General features: G+C 50.8%; 12 protein-coding genes across 12 annotated transcripts; 6 read left to right on the top strand and 6 right to left on the bottom strand.

Annotated features, from left to right (window-relative positions):
- Positions 1-391: 391 nt before the first annotated feature.
- On the bottom strand, positions 392-1,171 carry ASPZODRAFT_140126 (hypothetical protein; the record flags this gene model as incomplete). The annotated part of the gene is made up of 2 exons (XM_022724627.1): positions 392-1,037; positions 1,095-1,171. The coding sequence occupies 2 exons, from the start codon at positions 1,169-1,171 to the stop codon at positions 392-394; spliced, it is 723 nt and encodes a 240-aa protein (XP_022583705.1).
- ASPZODRAFT_1416566 (hypothetical protein) lies at positions 1,088-1,741 on the bottom strand. The gene has a single exon (XM_022724770.1). It carries the CDS (start codon positions 1,692-1,694, stop codon positions 1,155-1,157), a length of 540 nt encoding a protein of 179 aa, XP_022583704.1. The 5' UTR covers positions 1,695-1,741; the 3' UTR covers positions 1,088-1,154.
- A 107-nt stretch (positions 1,742-1,848) lies between these two features.
- Positions 1,849-3,833, bottom strand: ASPZODRAFT_129606 (hypothetical protein). The gene is made up of 2 exons (XM_022722305.1): positions 2,682-3,833; positions 1,849-2,610 (listed from the first exon to the last, which is right to left on the bottom strand). The coding sequence occupies exons 1-2, from the start codon at positions 3,597-3,599 to the stop codon at positions 2,008-2,010; spliced, it is 1,521 nt and encodes a 506-aa protein (XP_022583703.1). The 5' UTR covers positions 3,600-3,833; the 3' UTR covers positions 1,849-2,007.
- A 509-nt stretch (positions 3,834-4,342) lies between these two features.
- Positions 4,343-4,918, top strand: ASPZODRAFT_129605 (hypothetical protein). The gene is made up of 3 exons (XM_022722304.1): positions 4,343-4,472; positions 4,532-4,724; positions 4,787-4,918. The coding sequence occupies exons 1-3, from the start codon at positions 4,439-4,441 to the stop codon at positions 4,827-4,829; spliced, it is 270 nt and encodes an 89-aa protein (XP_022583702.1). The 5' UTR covers positions 4,343-4,438; the 3' UTR covers positions 4,830-4,918.
- Positions 4,919-4,989: 71 nt separating this feature from the next.
- ASPZODRAFT_60533 (hypothetical protein) lies at positions 4,990-5,874 on the bottom strand (the record flags this gene model as incomplete). Its single annotated transcript, XM_022728927.1, has 1 exon — positions 4,990-5,874. One exon carries the CDS (start codon positions 5,872-5,874, stop codon positions 4,990-4,992), a length of 885 nt encoding a protein of 294 aa, XP_022583701.1.
- A 238-nt stretch (positions 5,875-6,112) lies between these two features.
- ASPZODRAFT_59823 (hypothetical protein) lies at positions 6,113-8,394 on the top strand (the record flags this gene model as incomplete). Its single annotated transcript, XM_022728869.1, has 2 exons — positions 6,113-6,424; positions 6,487-8,394. The coding sequence occupies 2 exons, from the start codon at positions 6,113-6,115 to the stop codon at positions 8,392-8,394; spliced, it is 2,220 nt and encodes a 739-aa protein (XP_022583700.1).
- Positions 8,395-8,446: 52 nt separating this feature from the next.
- On the bottom strand, positions 8,447-9,893 carry ASPZODRAFT_129600 (hypothetical protein). Its single transcript, XM_022722303.1, has 4 exons — positions 9,705-9,893; positions 9,604-9,647; positions 9,427-9,552; positions 8,447-9,369 (listed from the first exon to the last, which is right to left on the bottom strand). Exons 1-4 carry the CDS (start codon positions 9,764-9,766, stop codon positions 8,492-8,494), a joined length of 1,110 nt encoding a protein of 369 aa, XP_022583699.1. The 5' UTR covers positions 9,767-9,893; the 3' UTR covers positions 8,447-8,491.
- A 344-nt stretch (positions 9,894-10,237) lies between these two features.
- ASPZODRAFT_13919 (hypothetical protein) lies at positions 10,238-10,609 on the top strand (the record flags this gene model as incomplete). Its single annotated transcript, XM_022724527.1, has 2 exons — positions 10,238-10,334; positions 10,431-10,609. 2 exons carry the CDS (start codon positions 10,238-10,240, stop codon positions 10,607-10,609), a joined length of 276 nt encoding a protein of 91 aa, XP_022583698.1.
- Positions 10,610-10,691: 82 nt separating this feature from the next.
- On the bottom strand, positions 10,692-11,628 carry ASPZODRAFT_129598 (hypothetical protein). The gene is made up of 5 exons (XM_022722302.1): positions 11,340-11,628; positions 11,190-11,289; positions 11,085-11,130; positions 10,864-11,029; positions 10,692-10,806 (listed from the first exon to the last, which is right to left on the bottom strand). The coding sequence occupies exons 1-5, from the start codon at positions 11,545-11,547 to the stop codon at positions 10,778-10,780; spliced, it is 549 nt and encodes a 182-aa protein (XP_022583697.1). The 5' UTR covers positions 11,548-11,628; the 3' UTR covers positions 10,692-10,777.
- A 1,615-nt stretch (positions 11,629-13,243) lies between these two features.
- ASPZODRAFT_59915 (hypothetical protein) lies at positions 13,244-15,693 on the top strand (the record flags this gene model as incomplete). The annotated part of the gene is made up of 7 exons (XM_022728878.1): positions 13,244-13,294; positions 13,356-13,372; positions 13,549-13,621; positions 13,712-13,855; positions 13,948-14,853; positions 14,914-15,103; positions 15,173-15,693. 7 exons carry the CDS (start codon positions 13,244-13,246, stop codon positions 15,691-15,693), a joined length of 1,902 nt encoding a protein of 633 aa, XP_022583696.1.
- Positions 15,694-16,890: 1,197 nt separating this feature from the next.
- Positions 16,891-19,332, top strand: ASPZODRAFT_60556 (hypothetical protein; the record flags this gene model as incomplete). Its single annotated transcript, XM_022728929.1, has 5 exons — positions 16,891-16,980; positions 17,060-17,116; positions 17,176-17,300; positions 17,363-18,528; positions 18,629-19,332. 5 exons carry the CDS (start codon positions 16,891-16,893, stop codon positions 19,330-19,332), a joined length of 2,142 nt encoding a protein of 713 aa, XP_022583695.1.
- A 993-nt stretch (positions 19,333-20,325) lies between these two features.
- On the top strand, positions 20,326-22,556 carry ASPZODRAFT_129594 (hypothetical protein). The gene is made up of 4 exons (XM_022722301.1): positions 20,326-20,787; positions 20,869-21,397; positions 21,489-22,375; positions 22,442-22,556. Exons 1-4 carry the CDS (start codon positions 20,703-20,705, stop codon positions 22,468-22,470), a joined length of 1,530 nt encoding a protein of 509 aa, XP_022583694.1. The 5' UTR covers positions 20,326-20,702; the 3' UTR covers positions 22,471-22,556.
- The last annotated feature ends 1,463 nt before the right edge of the window (positions 22,557-24,019 follow it).

Raw genomic sequence — 24,019 nt, 5'->3', positions numbered from 1 at the left:
CACACATGACATTCAGATTGTCCAGTTTTCCCATCAAGCGATTTTGGCGGGCTTTCCATCTGCACTACTTCTTTGAATAGGTGTATTTCTTTTCTTTTTCGGTGACGACCCTCCTTTCTTAGTCATACACACTCGCTATTACGTCCATGGCATGCCTTCGATGATGATGAACATGTTGAGTTTTCTGTGTAACTATGAAATTGTATAGACCAGGATAGGCAAATGCCGCTATCTACGAGAATATAATGTGACTTCAATGAATCCAGGTAACTAATTCGATAGTAAGATAGAAAAGATAGGCTTTATCTTTTAATGGATTATTTAATCACCCGGAATCTGTTAAAAATCGGATATCTCTTTCTGTCTCTCCCTTATTGAATAATCCGTCTGTTCAAACAAACAGCCCCCAGTTCCTAACATCCAAGGTCTCGACAATCTTCGCCACCATGGCAGCCCCCAGGGCCTCTTCGGCGTTGAGTCCACGCTCATCCCCTCGCGAATCGAACTCATCATGCGGGACATTCACGACGACCAACAGATCGGTCTCCTGCTCCGCCAACCGCACAAGCAGGAAATGGCACCCGGCTCTCGATGACCTGGCCGTACTGGACCCTGCCACCGCACCATTCGTGGTGAAAGGAGGAGAAGGGAGAGGATGAGGGGTGGTATTGTTAGTACTACTACTAGTGTTGTGGACGTTCCCCCGTTGTCGCCTGTTGGTTGTTTCAAAGCAGACAACACCCCGGTAGGCAGTCCCGGAAGAAGATGGGAACTTGGGTAATCTCACACGCTGCGGCGGGGTGAGGATATGCATCAAGTCACCTTCTTCGCAGATATCGTTGAGATGGTACAGCGCGGCCGCCTTGTCGACGACGGCCTCGGGGTCTTCTTCTGCAGCAGAGGAGGCAGAGCTAATTCGCTGTGCCATGCTGCGCGCATCCTCATCCGATACCCGCTGGTTAATCTCGATGATCAGACTGGAGAGAGTCGATGGCGAGAGAAAGACTTCTTGGTGGTCTGGGATCTCGCGGAGGTCGCTTTATCCATACAGTATTAGTTTCATGTGCATGTTGGATGTGATATGTACGACTTACCTTGCGTCAATCCATCCTTGAGGAATAGCGCCAAAGATGGCATCCCCGAAGAATCCCCTTTCAGTGAATGAGGTCATGTTTTCTTTTTTGTATATTCTTCTCTCCTGGACGTTCTGGTAGAAAAAAATAAGTTTGCGAATGAAGGTTGGATGTAGTATAGATTTTGCGGGATGAACTTGCCCCACTAATAATTCTCCAAGAGTGGGAAAAAAACGGATCGAACAGAAGAAGTTGTTGGTACAACACAGTTTCATCAATGCAATGTACACTGTTTATATAGTATTGTATTTCTACCATGCTGGCCGTCCAGCTGGCCGTCGGATGGGTGTCTTCCGTGGAGCCTGCCACGCTCCATAGGCAGGTCTTTCGGACTACAGAGCGCCTTGTCTGTGGATGACTGACCCCTTCTCCTAGAAACCAGTGAATTCGTGTTTGACTGGGTAATAGGATGCAGTTGAGTGTTTCAACAGGAAATATAGTAGGCTTGATCGTGATTATCGTTCTATGTGAGTACAGAGAACCTACAGCGGCGTTCTGGTCTCTGATCCCCCCTAAGGCAGACAAGGGATATAAAAGAGTCAAGATCCAACCATCTACCATGTATTTCTTGTTTTACCATTAGTCTAATCGATGATGTCGTTGAGGAAGAGTTGACGTAGCTTGATATAATAGTCAGCTGTAAAAGACTCAATGGTATGCAGCCAGAGGTTGTTGTCTTGGTGCTGTTACGTCCAGTGTTACTCTTCTCCCCAATGATTTGCAGCAAAAGGTTTATCATGTCTTTCTTAAATACCGACTATCGAGACTCCTATTCACTGCTAGCCAAAGATACAAACCGAGAGTATATGCCTAACTGATCTGCAATAAATCGAACAGGAAGCCATAGATGAATATGAATATCAGAAAGCCCAACTTAAAGATGGAAAAGCTCCTCAATGTAGTCGTCCAGCTTGATGACCTTGAACTTGGAACCCCATTTCGCGCGGAATTCCTTCCGGCGATATGCTTTGCTCATGACCTGGGAAAAGCTGACCAGTTCCACCCGCCACCCTCGCTGGAGCGCACGTTCGACCATCTTCATGAACCCGCCCGAGTACTCAGCCTCAGCCGCGTCGCCTGTGGCCAAGACAATAGTGGCAGGCTCGGCAGTGTCTACCAGGCTTTCAAGGATCTTCAGGTGTAGAATTTCGTCAACACCTTGCTCGACCCATCGTTCCTCAGTGCCCGCGTTCATCTCAGAAGCGCGGGAAGGAGGGACGTTCCTAAACCTTTGCTGGCGAGGTGTCATGTGCTTCACCTTATGCACACGGTCCAAGATGTTCGCCTCATATCCGAGCGTTTCAGCGTCGTCAATGGTCGGCAGTCGGTCTGAGCCAACCAAGACCCTCTTGGCGGTCGGTCGGCCACGTTCCAGAATGAGCGACAGATTTTGGAATGAGAGTGGGAGGCGGCGGATCCGAGTTTTCACAGGGATGTTCCGCGAGACTTTCACACAATCGTGGAAGCCAACCATGATCTAAGAAAAAAAGTTGAATTAGTGATTACTTTCATTAAAGGGCAAGCTGAATAGATTTTATGTAGACTCACATTGGACATATCAATAAAGATATGAATAGGCGATAACAAGACTGGACGGTCGATCTTGATGAGTTGAGATTGGGATTGCCCGACCTGCGATACGACCTCTGAATACTCAGGGAATTTTTTCAGGAGCTTCGTCAACAAGCCGATCCTTCGCTCGGCATAGGATCTGTATAACACAGACTGGACGTGGATACAGCCGTCACTGTGTCCATAGGTAGCTGGCAGCTTGATGGCTGTCGCATGAACAAGGCGATTCTCTGATTCATCGTACGACGATGGCGGGGTGTAGCTATTGTCCGATAAAGCGCCTTGCACATCCACTCGAGATGGTTTTAAGATTGTGATGCCTCGTTTGGTGGATTGCGGAGCATCAAAAATACTGACGTTACCATCCGATTCCGCTTCTGCACCGCTTTCCGTCAGGCTGCCAGGGTCTTGGATACCGGTGTTGCAAATCTTGGTCGTGATGCGGGGCTTTTGTGGTTGACGTCTACTGGAAAAAGATATTCCCCTGGCTGGAGTGCGTGGCGGAGCATCAATAAGACTGTTGCTAGGCAGTTTCTTATTATTTGTTGGTCGCTGGAGAATCTTGAACGAAGTTGGTGGTGAGATTGGGGGCTCCGAGGCGTCATTTGCGGGGTCACCGCGGGGGGCATGGGCCTCAGGGGCTTTCACAATAGACTCTTTGGAGCAGCTTCCTAGAAAATCCCATAGAGAGCCAAAGTCACCAAGCGGTGTATGGCTCCTGGTATCCTGTTGCCCCGAGGCCTTAGTTTCTGCATCGTTGGTGTTTTTGAGCCGCTCTGCGGCATTGTTATTGCTAGGAGCAACGGCTGCCTGACTGCCGCCATACGTCGGCGACCGGATCAGATCAATCACCGAAGTGAAGTCCCAGCTGGAGGCTGTCTCAATGGAGGGCATTGATGGTCGTGAAGAAGGGTTAATAGCGCAAAAATGAGGATATTATGAGTTAGAAGGGAAGAAAGCTCGAACGTCGCAGAGAGAGATTTATGAGAAATAGAGGACTCCAGAAATCAAATAAATGCTAAAACAGAAGACTTGACGACGAAGAGCAATAGCAGTGCCTGCCTGCAAGGCTGGATACCATGTTTGGTGGTCTGTAGGAGATTGTGTGAGAGATTGGGTGAGTCTTGCTGCTCCTTGAGACCCAAGCATGACTCGACGTCGAGGTGGCGGTAAACGAAACGGATCTGCCGCGCTAGACCGCCTGCCGTACACCTCAAGAACCGCTAAAAATAACAATCCGACGATAAGTATTGTTTGCACAGTTTGCATAATGGTGTTTGCACGGTTTGCATGTGCCATGGAGGCTCCTAGTCACGGGATTCGGAGGTCATCGCGACGTCATCAACCCCTGGTCTGTTTTTGTTTCCACAACAAGAAGGCTCGCAGACCTTGGTCCAGAACGTCAGCCAAGCTTGAAGATCCAAGATTTATGAGATCACTTCAGCGGTGCTTATTTGGTGGTCCCAGATACCGGAAACACGAGCCAGTCCCTACAACCTGCTGGGATTCATCCCAGGATGGTGACGGGGCATGTCAAACCAAGTAATTCGACGAGCATATCTCAAGGTCGACGTCATGAGGGTAGTTTAGTGTAGCTGGATGGGATATATAAAGGACTTGCTCTACAGTGGATTTGGTTGATCATCAACTGCAACAATCTCAAAGCCTCTACTTCTAGTACAACCAAACCAAATCTTTTAAAGCACTTTCAACCCATCTTCTAAACCACAACCATGTCTGACGCCGGCCGCAAGGATTTCACCACCAGTAAGTCCGATACAGATGGGTTCCGATACGTGGAGACGTGGTTGCTAACCCATCGGCAGAGGCTAAGGAGGAGATGACTCCTGATTCCTCCAAGTCTACCCAGGAGAAGATCAAGGAGAGCTTCACCGATACTACCGACCGCATCAGCCGGGGTGTCCAGCCTGATAGCGATAAGGGTACTGCCCAGCAGGCTTTCGACAAGACCCAGCGTTCTCATGATAACCATGCCCACGGCGGTTCATCCGAAACCATGTAAGCCATTATCACGCTTCCGAATTGGAGAGCGAGACATAAGTTAGCTGACTTTGGAACAGTGGAGAGAAGATTAAGAACGCTGTCGGTCTGGGCGACAACTAGATGCTTCGCCTAAAAGAAGCTCAATGATCCCGGGAAGAGTTGAAGGAATGATGCTATGACTGCAACTCGACGAGTCCACGATACCATTGATTTTGTGTATTATTAGTACCGAGAAAGTGTATACTGAATCGGAACATACAGTTATCCTGATATAGTTGTCTCATTTCGTTTTTCCCGCTCGTAGATTTTCGAACATTGTATCGCGCTTCTGAACTAGCTGGCGGTACTCGCGCTCTAATTTCTGATACTCTGATCGGGCGTCCGTTAAGTTCTTCGGTAAACAATGGAATAGTCTGACTCTTTTCTCCAGTTTCTCCACTGTGTCCTTGAGACGGATAAAATCTTCTTCTTCCAACACTAGCTCCTCAATCGTCGGCCCCTTGGTGCTGTTTCTCTCCAACATGGCCGATTTATCCTGGTATTCACCCAGTTTAGCTGTCAACAGCTTCGTGCTCCGAGACCATTCTGCAGTTAACGCCGGTAGTTCTGACGGCACATCATAAGCCTTGTTGGACTTGAGACCCTTGAGCTGCTGCCTGAGGTCCGCCAGCTCTCTCTCTAGATATCCTCGTAATGCTTCAATTTTTGTGACCTGGCTCTGGACCTCAAATTCCTCTCTCGTAAGCTCTAAAATGGCCTGTCCGATTTCGTTACGTTGCGGACGCAATGCGCCTAGTATTGCCGTTGTTTCCGCCAGATCGTCAAGACATTCTCTCCCCTTTTCACCGAGACACATCTGTACCTCGTCTAGAATCTCTTTCTTCTGAGAGTCTTCATTTGCCTCCCGCATCTTATATGCCTGTACGGCTTCTTCGCGCGCGCGGTGAAGTATCATTGCCTCTTCATCTGCTGCATCGTTGGCAGCAGCCAAAGCTAGCAGCGTCCGTAAGGTATCCTCGTTGCGCTCAAAGTCAGGAGGCAGATTTGGAGCGTACTGTCGACTAAGCCACGAGGTCACGTAGGCCCAGTCCTTGGCCTGAATAGCGGCTCGCCGCGCTTTGGCAGGAGACAGAAGTGGGCTGTCGAAGGACGAGGGCGACTCCATTTAAAAGTTGGGGAAGAATTCGAACTGAAAGCATATACAGCCCAGGAAATCAAGAATAGAATGCTAATGTCAAACCGTAAGTCAAGTTTTGGATGTTGCAACTTGCCAAAGAAATCGGCCGCTGGTGTTTCTCCGACGTGCGGAAGGAGGAGCTGAAGCTAATCTAATCAACAATGATTGTCTGTCCCACAGTTACGAGAGACCAGATGTCTAGACACTCTTGTCGTAGCCAACGCAGATGACAAGCTACTTCCCACCCGTGAATGCTGCTCGCAGCAGCAATGGAACACCGACGATGCCGGTTCCAGCTTCTTCGCCACTGTCGCCTCCTCCAAGCAACGTCCAGCGGTCCACAGCATTGACGAACCGGTTGACAAGTGTACTGTCAGCGTCGTATGCAGACTCCGATATCCGAGATGCGCTCGAGACCCTCAGCCTGCGAGGAATCCATAACACTGCAGAGACACGCAGGCAGTTGCGGCTGGATGTGCAGCAAGAGGTTATTGACTGCAATGCCGAAATCGTGCGGGATTTCGGCAAGGTGGCAGAGGTAACCTAAATGCCTACCATGACAGGTTTGGAGTAATAGTTTGCTGATCTGTGTTCATCTAGCAATTGAAACGCATAGGAACGGTTATTAAGACGCTGAATCAAACATGCAATGAAATGCGAAGACACATCACCCTCGCGAAACAAGACACCACCCCCGTCCTCGAGGAAGCAGCCGTTCTGATGACCCAGAAAGAAGAATCGGAGACGAAACAAAAACTACTAGACGCCTTTACGAAGCATTTTATCGTTCTGGATGACGACTTCTCGGTTCTGACCTCGTCAGAGACGCCTGTGGATGACCACTTTTTCGACGTGCTTGCCCGAGTGAAACAGGTCCATCATGACTGTGAAGTGTTGCTTGGAGGGGAAAACCAGCGGTTGGGTTTAGAAGTGATGGAGCAGAGCTCGCGGAACCTGAACTTGGCCTACCAGAAGCTCTACAAATGGATTCAGAAGGAATTCAAGTCGCTGAACCTTGAGGACCCTCAGATCAGCAGTTCAATCCGGCGAGCGCTGCGTGTTCTGGCCGAACGGCCGAGTCTGTTTCACAGCTGCCTCGACTTTTTTGCAGAGGCGCGGGATTATGCTCTCTCAGATGCGTTTCACTATGCCCTCACAGATGCTGTATCGGGTGCCGGTGCGGATCGGACTGTGAAACCCATTGAATTCTCGGCACACGACCCGCTGCGTTACGTGGGAGATATGCTTGCATGGGTACATTCGGCCGCGGTCTCTGAGCGAGAGGCTCTGGAAGCTTTGTTTATTGCCGAGGGGGAGGAAATTGCCAAGGGGATGAAAGCGGGCCTGAGCAGCGAACCCTGGTCTCGAATCAACGAGGAGAGCGAAGACGACGCCGTTTTCGATGGACACAAAGCCTTGAGTGAACTTGTGAACCGGAATCTGACGGGAGTGTCTCGGTCTCTGCGTCAGAGGGTTGAATTGGTGATCCAGGGCCACGATGACCCGGCCACCTGCTACAAGGTTGTCAACCTGTTAACCTTCTACCGGGAGACATTTTCCCGACTCCTGGGGGCCCAGTCGCAGCTAGTGGATCTCACTGAGTCGCTGAAGAAATATACGTTCAACCACTTCGAGGTTCTCATGGGCGAAGAAGTCAAGGCCCTCTCTGCCGAGCATGCTGCCCTCGTTCCGCCGGAAGACCTCTCTGCTCCACAGTTTCTCCTGGACGCGCTGGAAGTGCTTATCTCCCTCATGAAAGCGTTCGACGCATCCTTTGGGGCCTCCAGCCATGCCGAAGACGGTACCCAACCAGAAAACGATTTCACTCCAGCTCTGCACGCCGCACTCGATCCGTTCGTGGATCTGGCCAAGTCATCTGCGCAGGAGCTGCGCGACCCCGCCAGTCGTACAATTTTCGAGACGAACGTCCTCCTCACCGTCCGGTCGACGATCACGCCGTTCTCCTTCGCTGCCGCCACACACCTGCAACCTCTTTCAACCGCGATATCCACCTTGCGTATGGACCTGCTCGCGATCCAGCACCGCTACCTGCTCGACATGTCCGGTCTGCAGGAGCTACTCACCGCACTAGCACCTTTCGCCGCAGAAACAAGTGACAAACAACAGCAGCAACAGCAGGGGGAGGAGGAGGAACCACCGAACAAGAAGAACCTGGTGGAGATCGCAAGCCTCCCGGCCTTCCAGCCGGAGAACCTTGTTTTGCGCAGCCAGCAGCTTGACGATTTCCTGCCCTCCGCCTTGATGGATGCCACGGACCACCTGAAGCGCGTGCAAAGTGCGGCCTTTGTGAAGAGTGTGACGGAGGAGGCGGTCGAAGCCTTCTGCCGCGACTTTGAGTTTGTCGAGGGGATGATTATCGGAGCAGATGAAGCGAGTAGTGCTTTGAAACAACAGCCAGAAGGAGAAGAGACCGAGGAGGATCAAGACTGGAGTCTTCGCGCGTTGTTCCCGCGGACTACGGGTGAGATCAGGGTTTTGCTGAGTTAGTACATATCAGTAAGTATATAGTTTAGGACTCCTACAATTAGGAATATATATTCTAAGCACTCTTATGACTAGGTATATAGTTTAAAAAGTATATTTTCTACTTCAGGGAAAGAACCATAAATCCGTAAGGGTCCCGATCCCGTTCACTTACATCCACAATGACCTCGACGTCGGCATAGGCATCGCTCTTTGCTTCTCCCTGCGCGCCCTGTTTCGCAGCGTCGGTCAGGGCGCCCAACGCCTGGGAACGCACCGCCTCCCACTCTGTCTTTAAGGTGGTGAGCAACTTCTCGCGCATGGCGGAGTGCAAGTAGCCGCGTTCCGTGTTGGAATGGGAGAGCGCCACGACGAAGGAGCCGCGCTCGATTGCCGCCAGGGCTTCGTGGTGGCTTAGCTCTCCCGTGAAGAGCAGATCGGGGAGCGGGACGCCCGCCTTGAGGAGCACGCTGGATCCGGACCCAGGGCAGATCCCGATGGTGGTGATGTAGGCGTCGTCGACGGAGGTGTTCTGCGGGACGGCGATGGGGATTCCCGCCGGGTAGCCTGTTCCAGAGGCGATGCGGTCGATGATGGAGGTGAGACGTTGCGGAGTGGAGAAGGTGACGAGACGGCCAGCACCGGCGGACTCGAATCCCTCGGGGATCGGGGGCGGGGAGGGGTGGATGGTGCTTCTGGTGTGCGGGGTGGGAGAGGACTGAGTGGTTGACCGAGGCGGCTGCGGGAAGGCGGCTTTGGTGTATACCTCGCTGGACGATGATTGCAGCTTAGAAGAAAGTGAAGGTGAAGAAGATGAAGACGTAGGAGTGATGGCTCCGGTCACGACGTCGCAAAGCCAATCGGCCATTCCACCGGGAACAGAGTCCACTGCCGTATGCGGGGAATAGACGCTGATGCCCTCTTGTGCTAACCGGAGTAGAGACTGCTGTTGGGGGTCGTTCAGGGTCAGGGATTTGAGGCCGCGGAAGATGATAGGATCTGCCAGCGGTCAGTTTTTTTGGGGGGGGGCTTTTGAAGGAGATGCAATTTGCATACGATAAGCCACCACGACGGAATCTTTGCGCTTGATGGCCTCGTCTGCAACCGCCTTGGTGAGGTCGATGGTCAGGAGAACGGAATTGCGCTGTCTTCTCGAGGGGTTGAATGGCGCTTCAAGCAACACTGGTCCAGTCAGCACCAGTCTCTTCCATTAAAAGGAGGCCTGGAACTTACATCCGGTGTTGTCGAAGCTCTTATCAGCCAGAGACTCTGGATATCTATAAGATTAGAGCGGAATTCCCCATACTGGAAGATCCTAGGATATCACTGCATACAGCTTCCGCATGGAGCTCACCACTGCCTGAGTAAACGGCGCGGAGGAGGTCAACGACGACATGGTTGCAAACTGGCGCAGCGAGCGAAAGGGAAGCATAAATGAATAAAGTAAACTACTTGAATGTTGTTGCAGCAAGTTGTGACGAAGCTGCAGGGAGGGAGTTTAGAACGACGAGTTCGGCGCGGATGATTTATTCCGTCATCTTTTTTGCGTTACCAATCAGCGAAATCTGTTCGAGGTACCCTGCTTGCTACTAGGTTCAAGAACGACCGTTACTTTTGAATATTTTCTCTGGACTTTTCGATTAGCCGGCTTAGCAATAATTTACCCCATTCTCTTTTTTTTTCTTTGTCTATCTTCTTTCTCATACCTCTCTCCTTCTCCTCCTGTCTCAGGCTTCTCCTGCTGATGTACTCTCGCATCACCTCGCTGAGCAGAACCTGCCGTTATCTCCTGCGCGCCCCTCTTCCTCCTCCCCACCGATTGTTCTCTTCCCCCTCTGCTCGGTCGTTTGCGGCAGTTCACGCAGCCATGGCCGACGCGACCTCGGGCGTCACGGCGGACTTGTTGCGGATGAAGCTCATCGAGCAGTTGCAGGCGCAATATGTCGAGATTGAAGATTTGTCTGGTAGGAATCTGCACCCTTTTATTCCTATTATCCTCTATATGCCTATTCTATGCTTTAAAATATGTCTGTATTCTGACATTGTGATCTACTCTTTAGGCGGCTGTGGTCAGGCATTCCAGGCGGTTATCGTCTCGCCGCAGTTCGAGAGCAAGACGATGCTTGCCCGTCACCGACTCGTCAACTCAGTTTTGAAGACCGAGATTGCGGCCATCCACGCCTGGACGCCAAAGTGTTATACGCCAGAGCAGTGGCAGAAAGCGCAGGGGAGTGCCTGATTGATTTGGGATACTGGGGATTACAGTTGTTATCAAAGGCTATCTATACTGAAGAACATGTACTGTTTTGTTCTGCTTCAGGCGTTCAAGGTTATCTGTACATTGATGGAATCAGCCAGAATTTGGCTGTGAATAGGAAGAGGAATAAATTGGGATTAAGGTATTCTTTCAGCCGAGAACCTTTTCGGCGGCGGAAACTGTCGACAGTCAGCGCGGTGGTCCATAGGAATTGATCTCAAAAAAAAAAGACATACCATCGACACCAGTGTTGTCCGGCTCGACGTGGGCCTCCTTGACCTTCCCGTCCTCGATGACGAGCGCGTAGCGCTTGCTCCTCCGGTTTCCGAAGATGGCGGTGCTATCGAACGAGAGATCAAGAGCCTCGGTGAACTGACCGGTCGGATCGCCCAGGAAGCGGACCTATATCAAAATATTTAGCCTGAACCATAGTTATTTGCTTCTTTGTATGACGTACGCCGCTCTTGCCGGAGGGGTCGAGAGTAGCTCCCCACGCCTTGGTTCTATCCAACGTTATTTTTTTGTCTTGGCACTTAACCCGGCTCTCGTATATAAATCTTACACGAATGGGTCATTGACCGAGATAACAAAGACCTGACCGGCTTCCTTGAGTTTGGGATGGTTGATGTATCCGGGGACGTGGGTGCTAGAACAAGCCGGGCCTGGATTTTCAGTCAGAGAATATTTCTCTACCCAAGTCAAATAAACTTACTAAAGGCAGCTGGGGTGCCAATAATGACAGCCTTCCCAGTGATCTCCTTGGCCAAGTTGACCTTATTCCCAGGCGAGTCCTCCACCAGGACATTCAGATCCGGCACCGCGTCTCCCTGACGGACCAGCGCAGGGGCTGTCCTGTGGAAAAGGGCCCGCTGCGCGGCGGTGCGAGGGAGGGCAGCAGTGATGCGGCGAGCGGCGAACATGGCGATGGTTTTTTTTTTAATCAAATTGGATTCAATTGAACAGGATCCTGATTATTGATGGGTGAGTGACTGCAAATTGACTGTTGTTTACTCTGTCGCACTGAAGATGTTTAGGTTGCGGTGGTGACGGGATGCGGCACGAGCTTTCGGAGCTATTCGTATTTCGTCACTCACCCGCAGCGCTTGCAACGGTGCGGCTGTAACGCGGTTAACGACTCTAGTCTGTACTACTTGTTGAAGGAGTACAACGGGATAAATACCTAGGCTGGTAATACTAAACTACTAGGTACTACCTTGGTAGACATCTAACTTGATAGCTAACTAGATCGGTACCTAGATACCTAGGTACCTACTTGTACTACTGATAATAATTTCTGCCTTGTGGCCTCAGGATCACGAAGCGGTGAGCGAAGCCCAAACACAGAATTTGACAAACAGTTGTCATCTGACCTGTTCCTCGACGTCATGCTACTTACCTAGTACCTACTGGATGACTTGTACTGTGTCCATTGGCGGATCACACTGAGGGTGATATTCTCGAGATTATAAGAGATTATAATTCGATCAACGGGAATATTCATGCATCGGGGAATAACCAGGGAATCACCACCTACCAAGATCCAACGTGGGTATCCCAGGCTGTGGCGCACAAAAAAGGCCCGCCCAGAAACAGTCACGAAAAGAAGATGCGCCCGGAAGCTTTTGCCCCCCTTGTTAAGGTGGGAAGCTGGTAGCCGAACACCTGTCGAAGCATGCCAAGCTATGTCATCTGTGCTTCAACAGTATAAAACAAAAAGACAAGAAGACAAAAAGACAGTTATTCATCTGGATTAGGCTCCCTAGGTAGGCGGCACTCATATGATCCCGAATCCACCGATCCCTTCTCCCTCCTATTAGTAGTCTGTTGGGTTTCGGGGTTCGTATTTTCGCTCTTGATGGGTTCTTTCGACTGCGTCTCCATCAGAGAACCAAGAACCTCGTTCCTAGCTTCGTAACTGCCGAGCCCACATTTCGCTCTGGTTTCAGATTATTTGGCTCTTATTTGACTATTCTGATTAAAAAAAAACACCAAGTCATCCAATGGACATGGTAAAAAAAAAAAGAAAAAAGAAAGATAGAAACAGCTAGTAGTATTATTTATTCCCGTGCCTGGAGACCACCACCTAGTAACTACTGGGACTAGTCGGGCGATCCCATATCCTCATGGCCCAACCCTGTCCTCCTCCTCGCCTTTCCCCCCCTCCTTCAAAAAAACACTGCAACTTTTTGCGAGCCCTTTAGATCTCCCTTCCCCTCCCTCCTGTCGCTATCGCCGCATTGACGCTCTGCTGCTTGACAGACGTCAAGTTTGCATTTTTTCCCCTTGGATTTTTGGGCCCTTAATTGTTGGCCTTTTTCCACCCCTCCCCTCCCCTCCCCTCCTTGCGTTGCTCCCGTTGTGTCCTGCTGCTCTGCTTTTGCTATCAAATGGGATTTGGCTCGGTCCGCGTCAGATTCCAACAAACACCTCCCACTCCACCACCACGAGTCCTGCTACTAGGATCGCTCCGAGCATTTAGAAGCTGCCGGAATCCTCCTGCCATCGCCCGGGCTGAAGGTTCGATCGCCGCCTGGCCCATTGCTCCTTTCACCTACCAAGACACGGGTCGTGGTTGAACTGCTGCTCGTGCTTCGGTCGCGACCCATCTAGCCCAGGATGGAGGGCCAGACCTCGACTGCCGCCCCCGCTGGCAACTCCAGCGATTTTGTGAGTGACGACCGGCCTGCGATCGTCTAGTTTCTATCAGGATGCTAATCTTACCCTCCAGGTGCGGAAATTATACAAGTGAGTAGCAGTCTTTTTTATTTTCCTTTTCCTTTTCTTCCCCTGACCGACCGACCGACCGACCGACCGATCAGATCACTCTTTTGCTTGCCCCGACCAACTACGAACCCAAATATTGTCGTCGACCAGATTTCGTTAACATGGAATCGCGACTCATTGCTGACCGATCTGTAAAGGATGTTGGAGGATCCGTCATATGCCGAAATCGTTCGTTGGGGCGATGAGGGCGATAGTTTTGTTGTGCTTGAGGTTCGTGCTACACGCCTACCAAGTCCCCTGTCTGTTTGTCCCCTTGTCCAACAGGAGCCGTGATTGACTCGTATCGTCGCGGCGTTACAGTGTGAAAAGTTTACCAAGACTATCCTGCCTAAGCATTTTAAACACAGCAACTTCGCTAGTTTTGTCCGTCAACTCAACAAGTACGACTTCCACAAAGTCAGGCAAAACAACGAGGAGAACGGCAATTCGCCGTACGGACAGAATGTACGCGCCTGCTTTATTTCCCTCTCCTCCTTCCCTCGAAGGAAAGTACAAGCTTGGTCGCGATGGCGGAGACTGATGATGTGGGAAAACAGGCATGGGAGTTCAAGCATCCAGAGTTCCGGGCCAACAGCAAGGATTCGCTTGACAACATTCGACGAAAGGCGCCTGCTCCACGGAAACAACCCCAGGTTCTCGACGACGCTGTCCCGACTCAACAAATAGATCTGCTGAACCAGCAGATTGTGGCCCAGCAGCAGCAGATCCAACATCTCTCCGATCGCTACGCACAACTTACGGTCGATCACCAGCTGATGTTGCAGGAGGTTCTGCGGGTGCAGAAGACGGTGCTGAACCACGAGAATGTCATCCACCAGGTCATGACCTACTTACTCTCCGTTGATGCCCGCCAACGGCGCGATAGCAAAGCTCTCCCCGCCACCTTCCAGGCATCCGGACCGGGTGGCTCGACCGTGAGCCCGTCGCAGGTCGGCCCGGGCGACGACACGCCTGCCACGCCGCTGCAGCATGCCTCGAAACTCCTGAGCGACATGAACGCGGAGATTCAGTTCAACCTCACTAGCCTCGACACCATCACCGACCCGCAAAAAGCGACTGCTGCCGTCTCCACGCCTACCCTGGAAAACGGCGCCCGGATCGCTGCCGGGCGTCCACCAGCGTCCGCGGCCAGTGCCTCGGCGCTTGTATACCCCAAGGTCAATGGCGAACTCGAACCCGTGGTCTACCCTGTTGGTGCCACCAACGGCATCGACCCCATGTATAGCGAGCATGTTAGCAACGTTCCCTACCCTATGCCCCCCAAGGAGGCGGCGGAACCATCCGAGTCCCGCAGGCAGTTCCCCGAGAACCGGAAAAAGAGTACGAATGTCGACCCTGGATGGGTGCGAAGTCCCCACATTCTCTTGGTTGAGGATGATGCAACGTGCCGTCAGATTGGCGGGAAGTTTCTCTACTCGTTTTCTTGTGTCATTGATACAGCAGTAAGTGCCTGCCCTCGGCAAAGAAAGTAAGAAAGAAAGAAACCGCTGACAGTATTTCAGTTCGATGGACTCGAGGCTGTCAATAAAATCCAAGATGGCTCCAAGTACGATATGATTCTCATGGATATTATCATGCCAAACCTCGATGGTGTCTCTGCCTGTCACTTGATCCGCCAATTTGACCGAACCCCGATCATTGCAATGACATCAAACATTCGAAGTGACGATATTCAACTTTATTTCCAACACGGTATGACAAATTCCTTAAATCCAAATCCCTATCCCAATTATATCATCGTATACTCATTATCCCCTTCAGGAATGGATGATGTTCTCCCGAAGCCTTTCACCCGAAAGAGTCTGCTTGAGATGCTCGAAAAACACCTGGCCCACCTGAAAACCAACTCCGCGGGTCTCGAGGCTACTTCGTCGGCAAGCGCCGTGACGATGGCTGCGCAAAACTCGGCTGGCCATTCCGTCAAGGAGGATAGCTCACCAGGCCAGTCGCCTGCGGGTTCCATGAGCAATTGGCAATCCCCCGGTCAGTTTCAGGGCATCTCTACGATCCATCCGAATGTACCATCGGTGCAAGGCCAGTATGTCCCGGCTGCTCAGAACCAGCCCTTGTACGCCATTGACCAGAATGGAATCCAATACCCGGCAAACCAGGCGGCTTTGAATGCTGCGGCGGCAGCTGCGGCGGCAGCTCGACCGCATCATCGGCGACAGGTCTCAGAGATGTCAAGTGCGGCAGACGGGAACACCATGATCAAACGGCAGCGCATATACCCGCACCAGCCACAGCAGATGGTGAGCTCGGTCCAAGCCCGAAATGGATGAAGCAGGAGACCGTCAGCCCGGTGTCTTATTACATTCTCCCTGTGTTACTTCTTATCTCTCATCGATATTACCTTCCCCTGCCCGCCAATGTCTCCGATCCATGCACACATGACCTGATTCGAACATTCTATTCGCCTTCGCCATTGATCTTTTCTCTACTCTCACGCACCATACCACGGCGCCTTTTTGGAGTTCTCAGGGGGAGTTTTTCTGGGTCCTTTTTTTTTTCGAAATACAAAATGAGAAACTCGGAGGCATCGCCATATATATACAGTGTCATAATGGGGTTTGTCTGGGGGGGTTTTTTTTTTCTCTCTCTCTCTCTTGTCTGTTCTGGCACAAGAGTATATGGGATGGCTTTTCTTTTTTTCCTGTGAGATGCCTGGTTGGGGCTCAATTGGCGGCATGTAGGATCGGATGTACTTGTGTGACCTTATCTTCCTTTGCTGATGATGACTGACTCTTTTTTAACTCCTTGTTTTTTTTTGCATCGAAATTGCCGGTTACCTTCCTGTCTACTACTTTTCTTTTTTTTTCTTCTTCTTTCCCTCTTTATATGGAATGTCTTTGGCGTCAACCCCCCTTTCTTTTATTTATGTCGGCTGGTATTTCCGAGTATGGAGCCTGGCTGGACCCGATCCTAATGTTTGATACCTCCCTAACCTATCTAGCCCTGGAGGTACTTAGGTACCTAGATACTTTAGACAAGAACTGAATGTTCTAAAAATAAGTAGTCTGTTTCTTCTAGACAGGTCTGAACATGTAAAGTACTAATTGCTGACTTTGGGATCAAGTGCATCTGAGAAATCTATATGGTATACTGGTTCTACTATAGTAGATCCATGCCTGAGGTAGTGAGGTAGTTAACGGTACCTACCTGGTTGGTCACTAAGTAACGTTATAGTTCCCTATGGTAGATACTAGAATAGTGAATTAGATAATGAACACGTGACTGATAAGCGTGGGTATCAGTGGGATGACTCCAAGCTTGGCGGAGTTTTTGTGCTTTTTCCACCAAGACGTCAGGGCTCGAAGTGGGCTGGATCCGCGTCTTTTGAATACCAACCTGTTCAATTTCTTCGGCGCCTAGTATTTCTCTACTTGGACCGGGGCCTGGGTTTGTTTTGCAGCGAGGTCTACCTGAAGATCAGAGCGTACTTGTATACTGTATACGTGATACCCCTCCCTGATTTTAGAATGGGCCCGAAGCAGAAAGGAGGCGGTTCGGGGAAGCAGAAGGGGAGCAATAATGCTGCGGAGGAGGTGGAGGAGTCGTTGCAGGCAGTGGTGAGTTTTGTCCTTTTTTTTTCTTTCATATGTTTTGCATTTAAACAAGAATGATCTGACAATTGGTGAATTCTTGTAGGTCCTCGCGGATACCTTCGAGACCAAGTTTGAGCCCTTCACGCTCGACCGACCGAGGGTACGTATACGGATACGGATACTCTTCTTCACGTTTGCGATGTTAATTTTGGGTGCTAGTGTCTTTTGCCGCTCGCCAATACACCGTTGATCGAGTATACACTCGAGTTCCTTGCCAATGCAGGTGTTGAGGAGGTGTTCTTATACGGAGGAGCGCATTCGGATCAGCTGGAGAAATACATCAAGTAGGCGAAGAAAGTCATGGTGTTAAAAAAAAAGGGACAACGGGCTGACGGGGAGGTTCTAGTGCATCGAAATGGAGAGCTCCTTCTTCGCCGTTCAAGCAGTTGACGTTTCTCAAGTCCACGTCTACTTCCGTCGGAGACGTAATGCGCGATCTTGATGGAAAGCACTTGATAACCGGCGACTTTATCGTCGTGAGTGGCGATGTGATCAGCAACCTACCAATTGAGGGGGCCTTGGCAAGACACCGTGCTCGGCGGCAATCGGACAAGAATGCCATCATGACCATGATCCTACGCGAGGCGGGATGCAACCACCGGACCAAGGCGTCGTCGGTCTCGCCCGTGTTTGTCATCGACCCGACAAAAGATCGCTGTTTGCATTACGAAGAGATTGACCACACCGACCGCTCGTCCTCTCATCTCAACATCGAAGCCGACATCATCACGTCTCATGCGGAGATCGACATCCGACAGGACCTCATCGACTGCAGCATCGATATCTGTACGCCAGACGTGCTGAGTCTGTGGTCCGACAGCTTCGACTACCAAGCTCCCCGGAAACATTACCTGTACGGTGTGCTGAAGGATTACGAGCTCAACGGCAAGACGATCCACACCCACATCATCAAAGACCATTATGCCGCCCGCGTGAGGAACCTGAAGGCCTACGATGCGGTCAGCAGGGATATCATCTCGAGATGGACGTATCCTCTGTGTCCGGACACCAATCTGCTCCCGGGTCATACCTACGATCTCCGCAAGGGCAATCTATACCAGGAGCAAGGCGTCACGCTGGCCCGGTCCTGTGTGATCGGCCGGCGGACCGTCATCGGCCAGGGCACGAGCATCGGTGACCGGACGACAGTCAGCAACACTGTTCTCGGCCGCAACTGCAAGATCGGCAAGAATGTCACTCTGGACGGGGCCTACCTTTGGGACGGCGTTGTGGTCGGCGACGGCACCGTCGTCAAACGCGCCATACTTGCTGATAGTGCGGTGGTTGGCAAGAGCTGCACGATCGAAAACGGCGTCCTTCTCTCTTACGGGGTTAAAATCGCTGACCAGATGATCATTGAGGAAGGGAAGCGCATCACCACGTCGGAACATGACGGTGGCGACGCCCGCACAGATTCGGAGGTGGTGGGCGAAGGCGGAGAGGGTCACGAGTATGTCCGTGATGAGGACGAGGATGAGGATGACACCGCAAGTGTTGCTTCGTCAGGGTTGAGTACGTTGCTTTGGTTTTTTTCTTCTTCTTCTTCTTCTTATTCTTCTTCTTCTTCTTCTTCTTTCGACTGATTACATACTGACAATTGCCCCTAATTTAGTTTACAACATGGCAAACCTCTCTCTATCCACAGACTCGATTTCAACGCTATCATCCGACATCTCCGATGGATACTATGCTGGGTCACGGTCCGGAAGCTTCGGCACGTCGTACTCTGAAGACGAGGACCAGGATCACTTCCACCACGATGCTTCGGTGAGTGTCTTCGACAGCCTACGGGACAACGTGTCGTCGGACGTGGTGCAGCTTGAGCTGGTGAGTTTGCGGATGAGTGCGAATGCATCGGAACACCAAGTGCGCCGGGCGGTGGTTTCCGCCTTTATGAAACGCATCCAGCAGCTCGTCGAAGGCGGCAAGGGAGCCAGCGACGCGGTCAAGGAGGTCTTCACCAAGTACCGCGAGGTGGTCGAACGCAGTATCTTTGACAAAGAGGCCGACGACAAGACCGACCAGGTGGACCTGTTGTTGCTCATTCAGCAGGACCTGATCCACCGCCCCAAGGGCGACACCGTCCTGTTGTTCACCGCCAAGGAACTCTACGATTTGGAGATCGCAGAGGAAGAGGCCTTTGAGCAATGGTGGGCGGACGAGCGCTCCAGCAGTAACGAAGAGATGCGCAAGGTCCGCAGCCAGACGCAGCAGTTTGTCGACTGGCTCGCCAGCGCAGAAGAAGAGGAGAGCAGCGATGAAGAGGAGGAGGAGGAGGAGGAGGAGGAGGAAGAGGAGGAAAGCGATGAGGAGTAGTCATCTATAGCCTGAGCTATGACTATCTAAATAAAAGACAATGTTCGCTGCCTCTACTAGAGCAAAATCGTGCCTAAAGATACAGGTGCCTAGGTAGGCTCCATTGTTGTCCGGAAACAGACACCCCTTTAAAAGGCGTTGTTCGTCTCAATCTGCTAGTCATTCGCTGCGACGACTTTAACCACCACCATTCGGAGTCATCGTGTGGCAAGAAGTACCTGGTCATATGAGAGATCACTTCCCTACACTTCCTTACACTTATCATATATATAATAACTCAGGAGTGGACCAACACAGGCAATCAGAAACCAGGGCGAGGTACCGCGAGCTACACATTATTATTCACTGGGAGATCTTCCAACCGACTCCAGACGACTCGATGAGCCCTCTTAGTTCAAGCACACCAGCAGTCTAACCTCAACAACAGCCAGCTATCATCATCATTATTGTTCCTGGCTCCACGTCGCTGCAAAGTCATCAAATGTCGCGGTGGGCTCATACCCAGTCCCTTTAGTAAACCCCACATCGGCCTCCCCCTGCGGAGAGTCACAGCCAGTCTTTTCCCCCTACGGTGAGACCAGGGCCATTTGCTCGTGACGACATCTCCCTAGGAGGTCTACAGGCCGACTCTCATACATATCAACGAGGTAAGGGTTTTTCTGTTTACCGACAAAGAAAGAAAGAAAAGAATGACAAAAAATCTGATCTCCGATTACTAACCTTTTTGCCCCCCCTAGGGTGGGAAAATCGGGTACCGACCGAACCCCAAACCTCGACGGGACCTGCCTCGAACCACCGTGGACCGACCCCGACTGTCTTTTGACGGTTTATCAAGTCCTCCCCGACCGCCGCAGATATTCGACCGCTCGGGATCTCTCCATCGAGGGTGTTTCTTCGATAGGGACCCTTTGGGACCGGCGCTGTTGTGAAGTTTCTCTTTGGTCGACAAGGGACCGGGAACAATACTTAACCAACCCCTCGGGTGAAAACCACCTTGGGTCAGGCTGTGACGTGTGTTGCTGGGGGAGAGATATAGAAAAAAAAAAGTTGAACGATATCAGATTTTGGTTTTTTTTTTTTTTTTTATTCTATCCCCCCCCACCCCTGCTTCACGCCTATTAGGCTTGCCGCCGGGGAAATCCTTCACCACGCCGCCGCTTACGAGGAAGAGGAAAGCGGCTGAGGCGGCGATTGACGACGACTCCAGGTGCTCCAACGCCGCCACCGAGGCCTCCAGTGATCCCGGCCTCACGGTCCTGGACAACAAGAAGCAGAAACACAGCCACGGTCAGGTCCCGTGCGAGTTTCCAGCGTCGTTGAGGAAGAAAGGGTCTGATCTCGCCACTCCTCCTGCCACCACCACTGCCAGCATGGATTCGGACGATGACTTTATGAGTGATGCTTCGAGTCAGGACTTCCTTGATACCCAAGGGAGCGATGACGAGAGTCTCGAAGGTACGCAGCGCCTTCCTGGGTGTTTTTTTTTTCATCGGTTCTGTGTAACATGGTCACTGACGAAGCCCGGTATGGTTCTAGACTTTGGCGAAGAGCTTGACGGCGGATTCTCCCAAGATAAAGACATTATAGCACACTCCAAAAAGCCCTACGAGGTCGACTTCAAAGTGCTGGGCCCGGATGATATTGTCCGCGAACAAAACCAGCAGGTGGTGGAAGTCTCGGCAATCCTGGGGCTGCCGCCGGAGTCGGCGGCAATCCTCCTGCGGTTCGGCCGATGGAACCGGGAGAAGCTGATAGAATCATATATGGACCATTCCGAAAGGATACTGGAGGAGGCCGGACTGGGGACGACCGTCGAGTTCACGCCGCATACCCAGGTCATCTCGGGTTTCATGTGTGACATCTGCTGTGAGGATGGGGACGACATAGAGACGTACGCGATGCGATGCGGGCATCGCTTCTGCGTCGAATGCTATCGACATTATCTGTCGCAGAAGATCAAAGAAGAAGGTGAGGCGGCTAGGATCGAGTGCCCGGCGGAGGGGTGCCACCGTATTGTCGACTCGAAATCGTTGGGTTTGCTCGTCACGGACGATCTGAAGGATAGGTGAGTTTTTTTTTTCTTCTCTTTCTTTTCTGGGTCTTTTCATCACTCCATGAACAATTATTAGAACCTTGGCTAACTGGGATTTGTTTAGATATCAAACGCTCCTTACTCGGACCTATGTCGATGATAAAGAGAACCTCAAGTGGTGTCCTGCGCCCAATTGCGAATACGCGATTGACTGTCACGTCAAGCAGCGCGACCTCCAGCGTATTGTGCCCACCGTGGAATGTCTCTGCAAACACCATTTCTGTTTTGGCTGCACGCTCAACGACCATCAACCCGCCCCGTGCACGCTAGTCAACATGTGGCTTAAGAAGTGCGAGGACGATTCGGAGACGGCCAACTGGATCTCTGCCAATACCAAGGAGTGTCCTCGCTGCCACTCGACTATCGAGAAGAACGGGGGTTGCAACCATATGACCTGCCGAAAATGCAAGCACGAGTTCTGTTGGATGTGCATGGGGCTATGGTCCGAGCACGGCACCAGCTGGTACAACTGCAACCGCTACGAGGAGAAATCCGGGTCCGAGGCGCGCACCGCGCAGGCACGCTCGCGCGCATCCCTGGAGAGATACCTGCACTACTACAATCGATATGCAAACCACGAGCAGTCGGCGAAGCTGGACAAGGACCTGTACCTGAAAACGGAAAAGAAGATGACCAGTCTTCAGTCGCAATCCGGCCTGTCCTGGATCGAGGTGCAGTTCTTGGACACGGCATCACAGGCGCTACAGCAGTGCCGGCAGACATTGAAGTGGACCTATGCCTTTGCCTATTACCTTGCACGCAACAACCTCACCGAGATTTTCGAGGACAATCAGAAGGACCTAGAGCTTGCTGTCGAAAGTCTTAGCGAGATGTTCGAAAAACCGGTGCCCGAGCTGGCTAAGCTCAAGGTGGACATCCTGGACAAGACGGCGTATTGTAATAAGCGCCGCGTGATCCTCTTGTCTGATACCGCAGAGAATCTGAAGAATGGTAGGTTTTTTTTTTCTGCTCCCCCCTCTCGTGTTGATTCACTTTGAATATTGCTGACCATCACAGGGGAATGGAAGTTCAATGTCGAATGGTAGTATCTTTCGGAAGATTTCCAGGCGTTTACCTGGTGATGATGATATTTTTTTTTCTTATGACGTGAATGAATACAGGCCTTCTTATTTCTATATCTTTCTGTTCATGCGAGACTGAATCTTCGTTCTCATATGGGAGGAGTATGCAGCTTCGTGATAGTGTTGCATTAGTAGTATTTAGCATCATCGTCTTATTATTTGATTCTCCTCACTCTTCATGCCAAATGTGCAGAAAGAAGTACTCCGTAAGATGCAGAAAAGTGTACCCACCAGACTAAGTGCCACCTCCTAATTACTTAGTTAGACACGGGATCCTACCTCAGTCATTGCTAGAGTAGCTCCATAGACCAAGGGATCGTCACTTGGGGGGGTTTTTTTTTTACCAATCATTTAATATATCTTACTTGATAATTGATTAGTTGATGCAGTGTCTGGCCTGGAGGTACGGAATAAAACTAGACTAATTAGTTAGTACTACTACAATAAGAACCCTGTCTATTCTGATAGTACTACTAGTACCTCCTTTTGATGTTTCTTCCTCACCATTTGAATAGATCAGATAAGAACCATCCAATCGTGTCCTTGCCCGCGGCCAAGAATCTGATGGTTAGCGTAGAACAGATGGAAACCGGAGGAGAGAGTCGAACTCCGGGTCCTTACCTACCTGGGCAGACTGTGAGGATTATTTACTGATAGCTAGTTATTCGTTGGTTTTTTTTTTTTTTTTAAAAAAAAAAATTAGTATGGGGTTAGAATTCTGGAGAATCTCTCATACGCCTCTGCAATCCTTGGTAGTTTGTGTGGATTTGCTCGGGAATACCTACTTGAGTAGTCTTCGGAGAAAACAAGTCGCCTATATAGGAGTTTTCCTCCGCAGTTCGGAGATAGGGGAGCGGACTGACGGCGGATGTAGCCAGCATGTTCTAATGGTTGTCTCGGTACAGAACAATAATGGTATAGGTATGGCTTAATTTGCGAAGAACACAACTAGGTACGGAGTAGCTAGAATATTTGAAAAGCAGTTACTTGTATATATGAGGCTGTATCTGTCCTCCGATCGTAGGTAGTAACTACTCCGTAGGAGTCTCTACAAAATCTGCGGATACCTTCAGTCCTACCTTGGCTTAGTGAGCACTAGAGTCTAGAAGCAGGCTAGTTTCTACTCTATAGTAAATCACTAGTAAAAACTTAATGAACTAGTCAACATAGCCTGGTAAGTAGTTAACTAACTACTATGTACTCCGTAAACCTAGAGGAGATCCGCGGACCTGCCGGGGTGAATAATACGTGTATGCCGCGTACAATACGCCGCTCCGTCATCGGACTTTGCATACTACAGTAAACACTAAACAGACTCTTGTCTAGTCCTGCAGAAGGATAGAGTTATGAGGAATACAGGCTCCAGATTACTACTCAAAGAGAGATGAAGAGCCTAGACTAGATAGTTAGTAGTTACTACTACAGTGCTGATAGCAAGATAGCAAATCTAACACGTAGTCAGTCAGATATGGGTCTTGGGAGTCATGACCAGGTCTCTAGATCATCAGATTAA

The sequence above is a fragment of the Penicilliopsis zonata genome (genome assembly GCF_001890105.1).
Source record: "Penicilliopsis zonata CBS 506.65 unplaced genomic scaffold ASPZOscaffold_3, whole genome shotgun sequence".
Taxonomy (NCBI): Eukaryota; Fungi; Ascomycota; class Eurotiomycetes; order Eurotiales; family Aspergillaceae; genus Penicilliopsis; species Penicilliopsis zonata.
The sequence above is the reverse complement of the archived record's forward strand: the minus strand, read 5'-3'. Positions and strand labels throughout refer to the sequence as shown.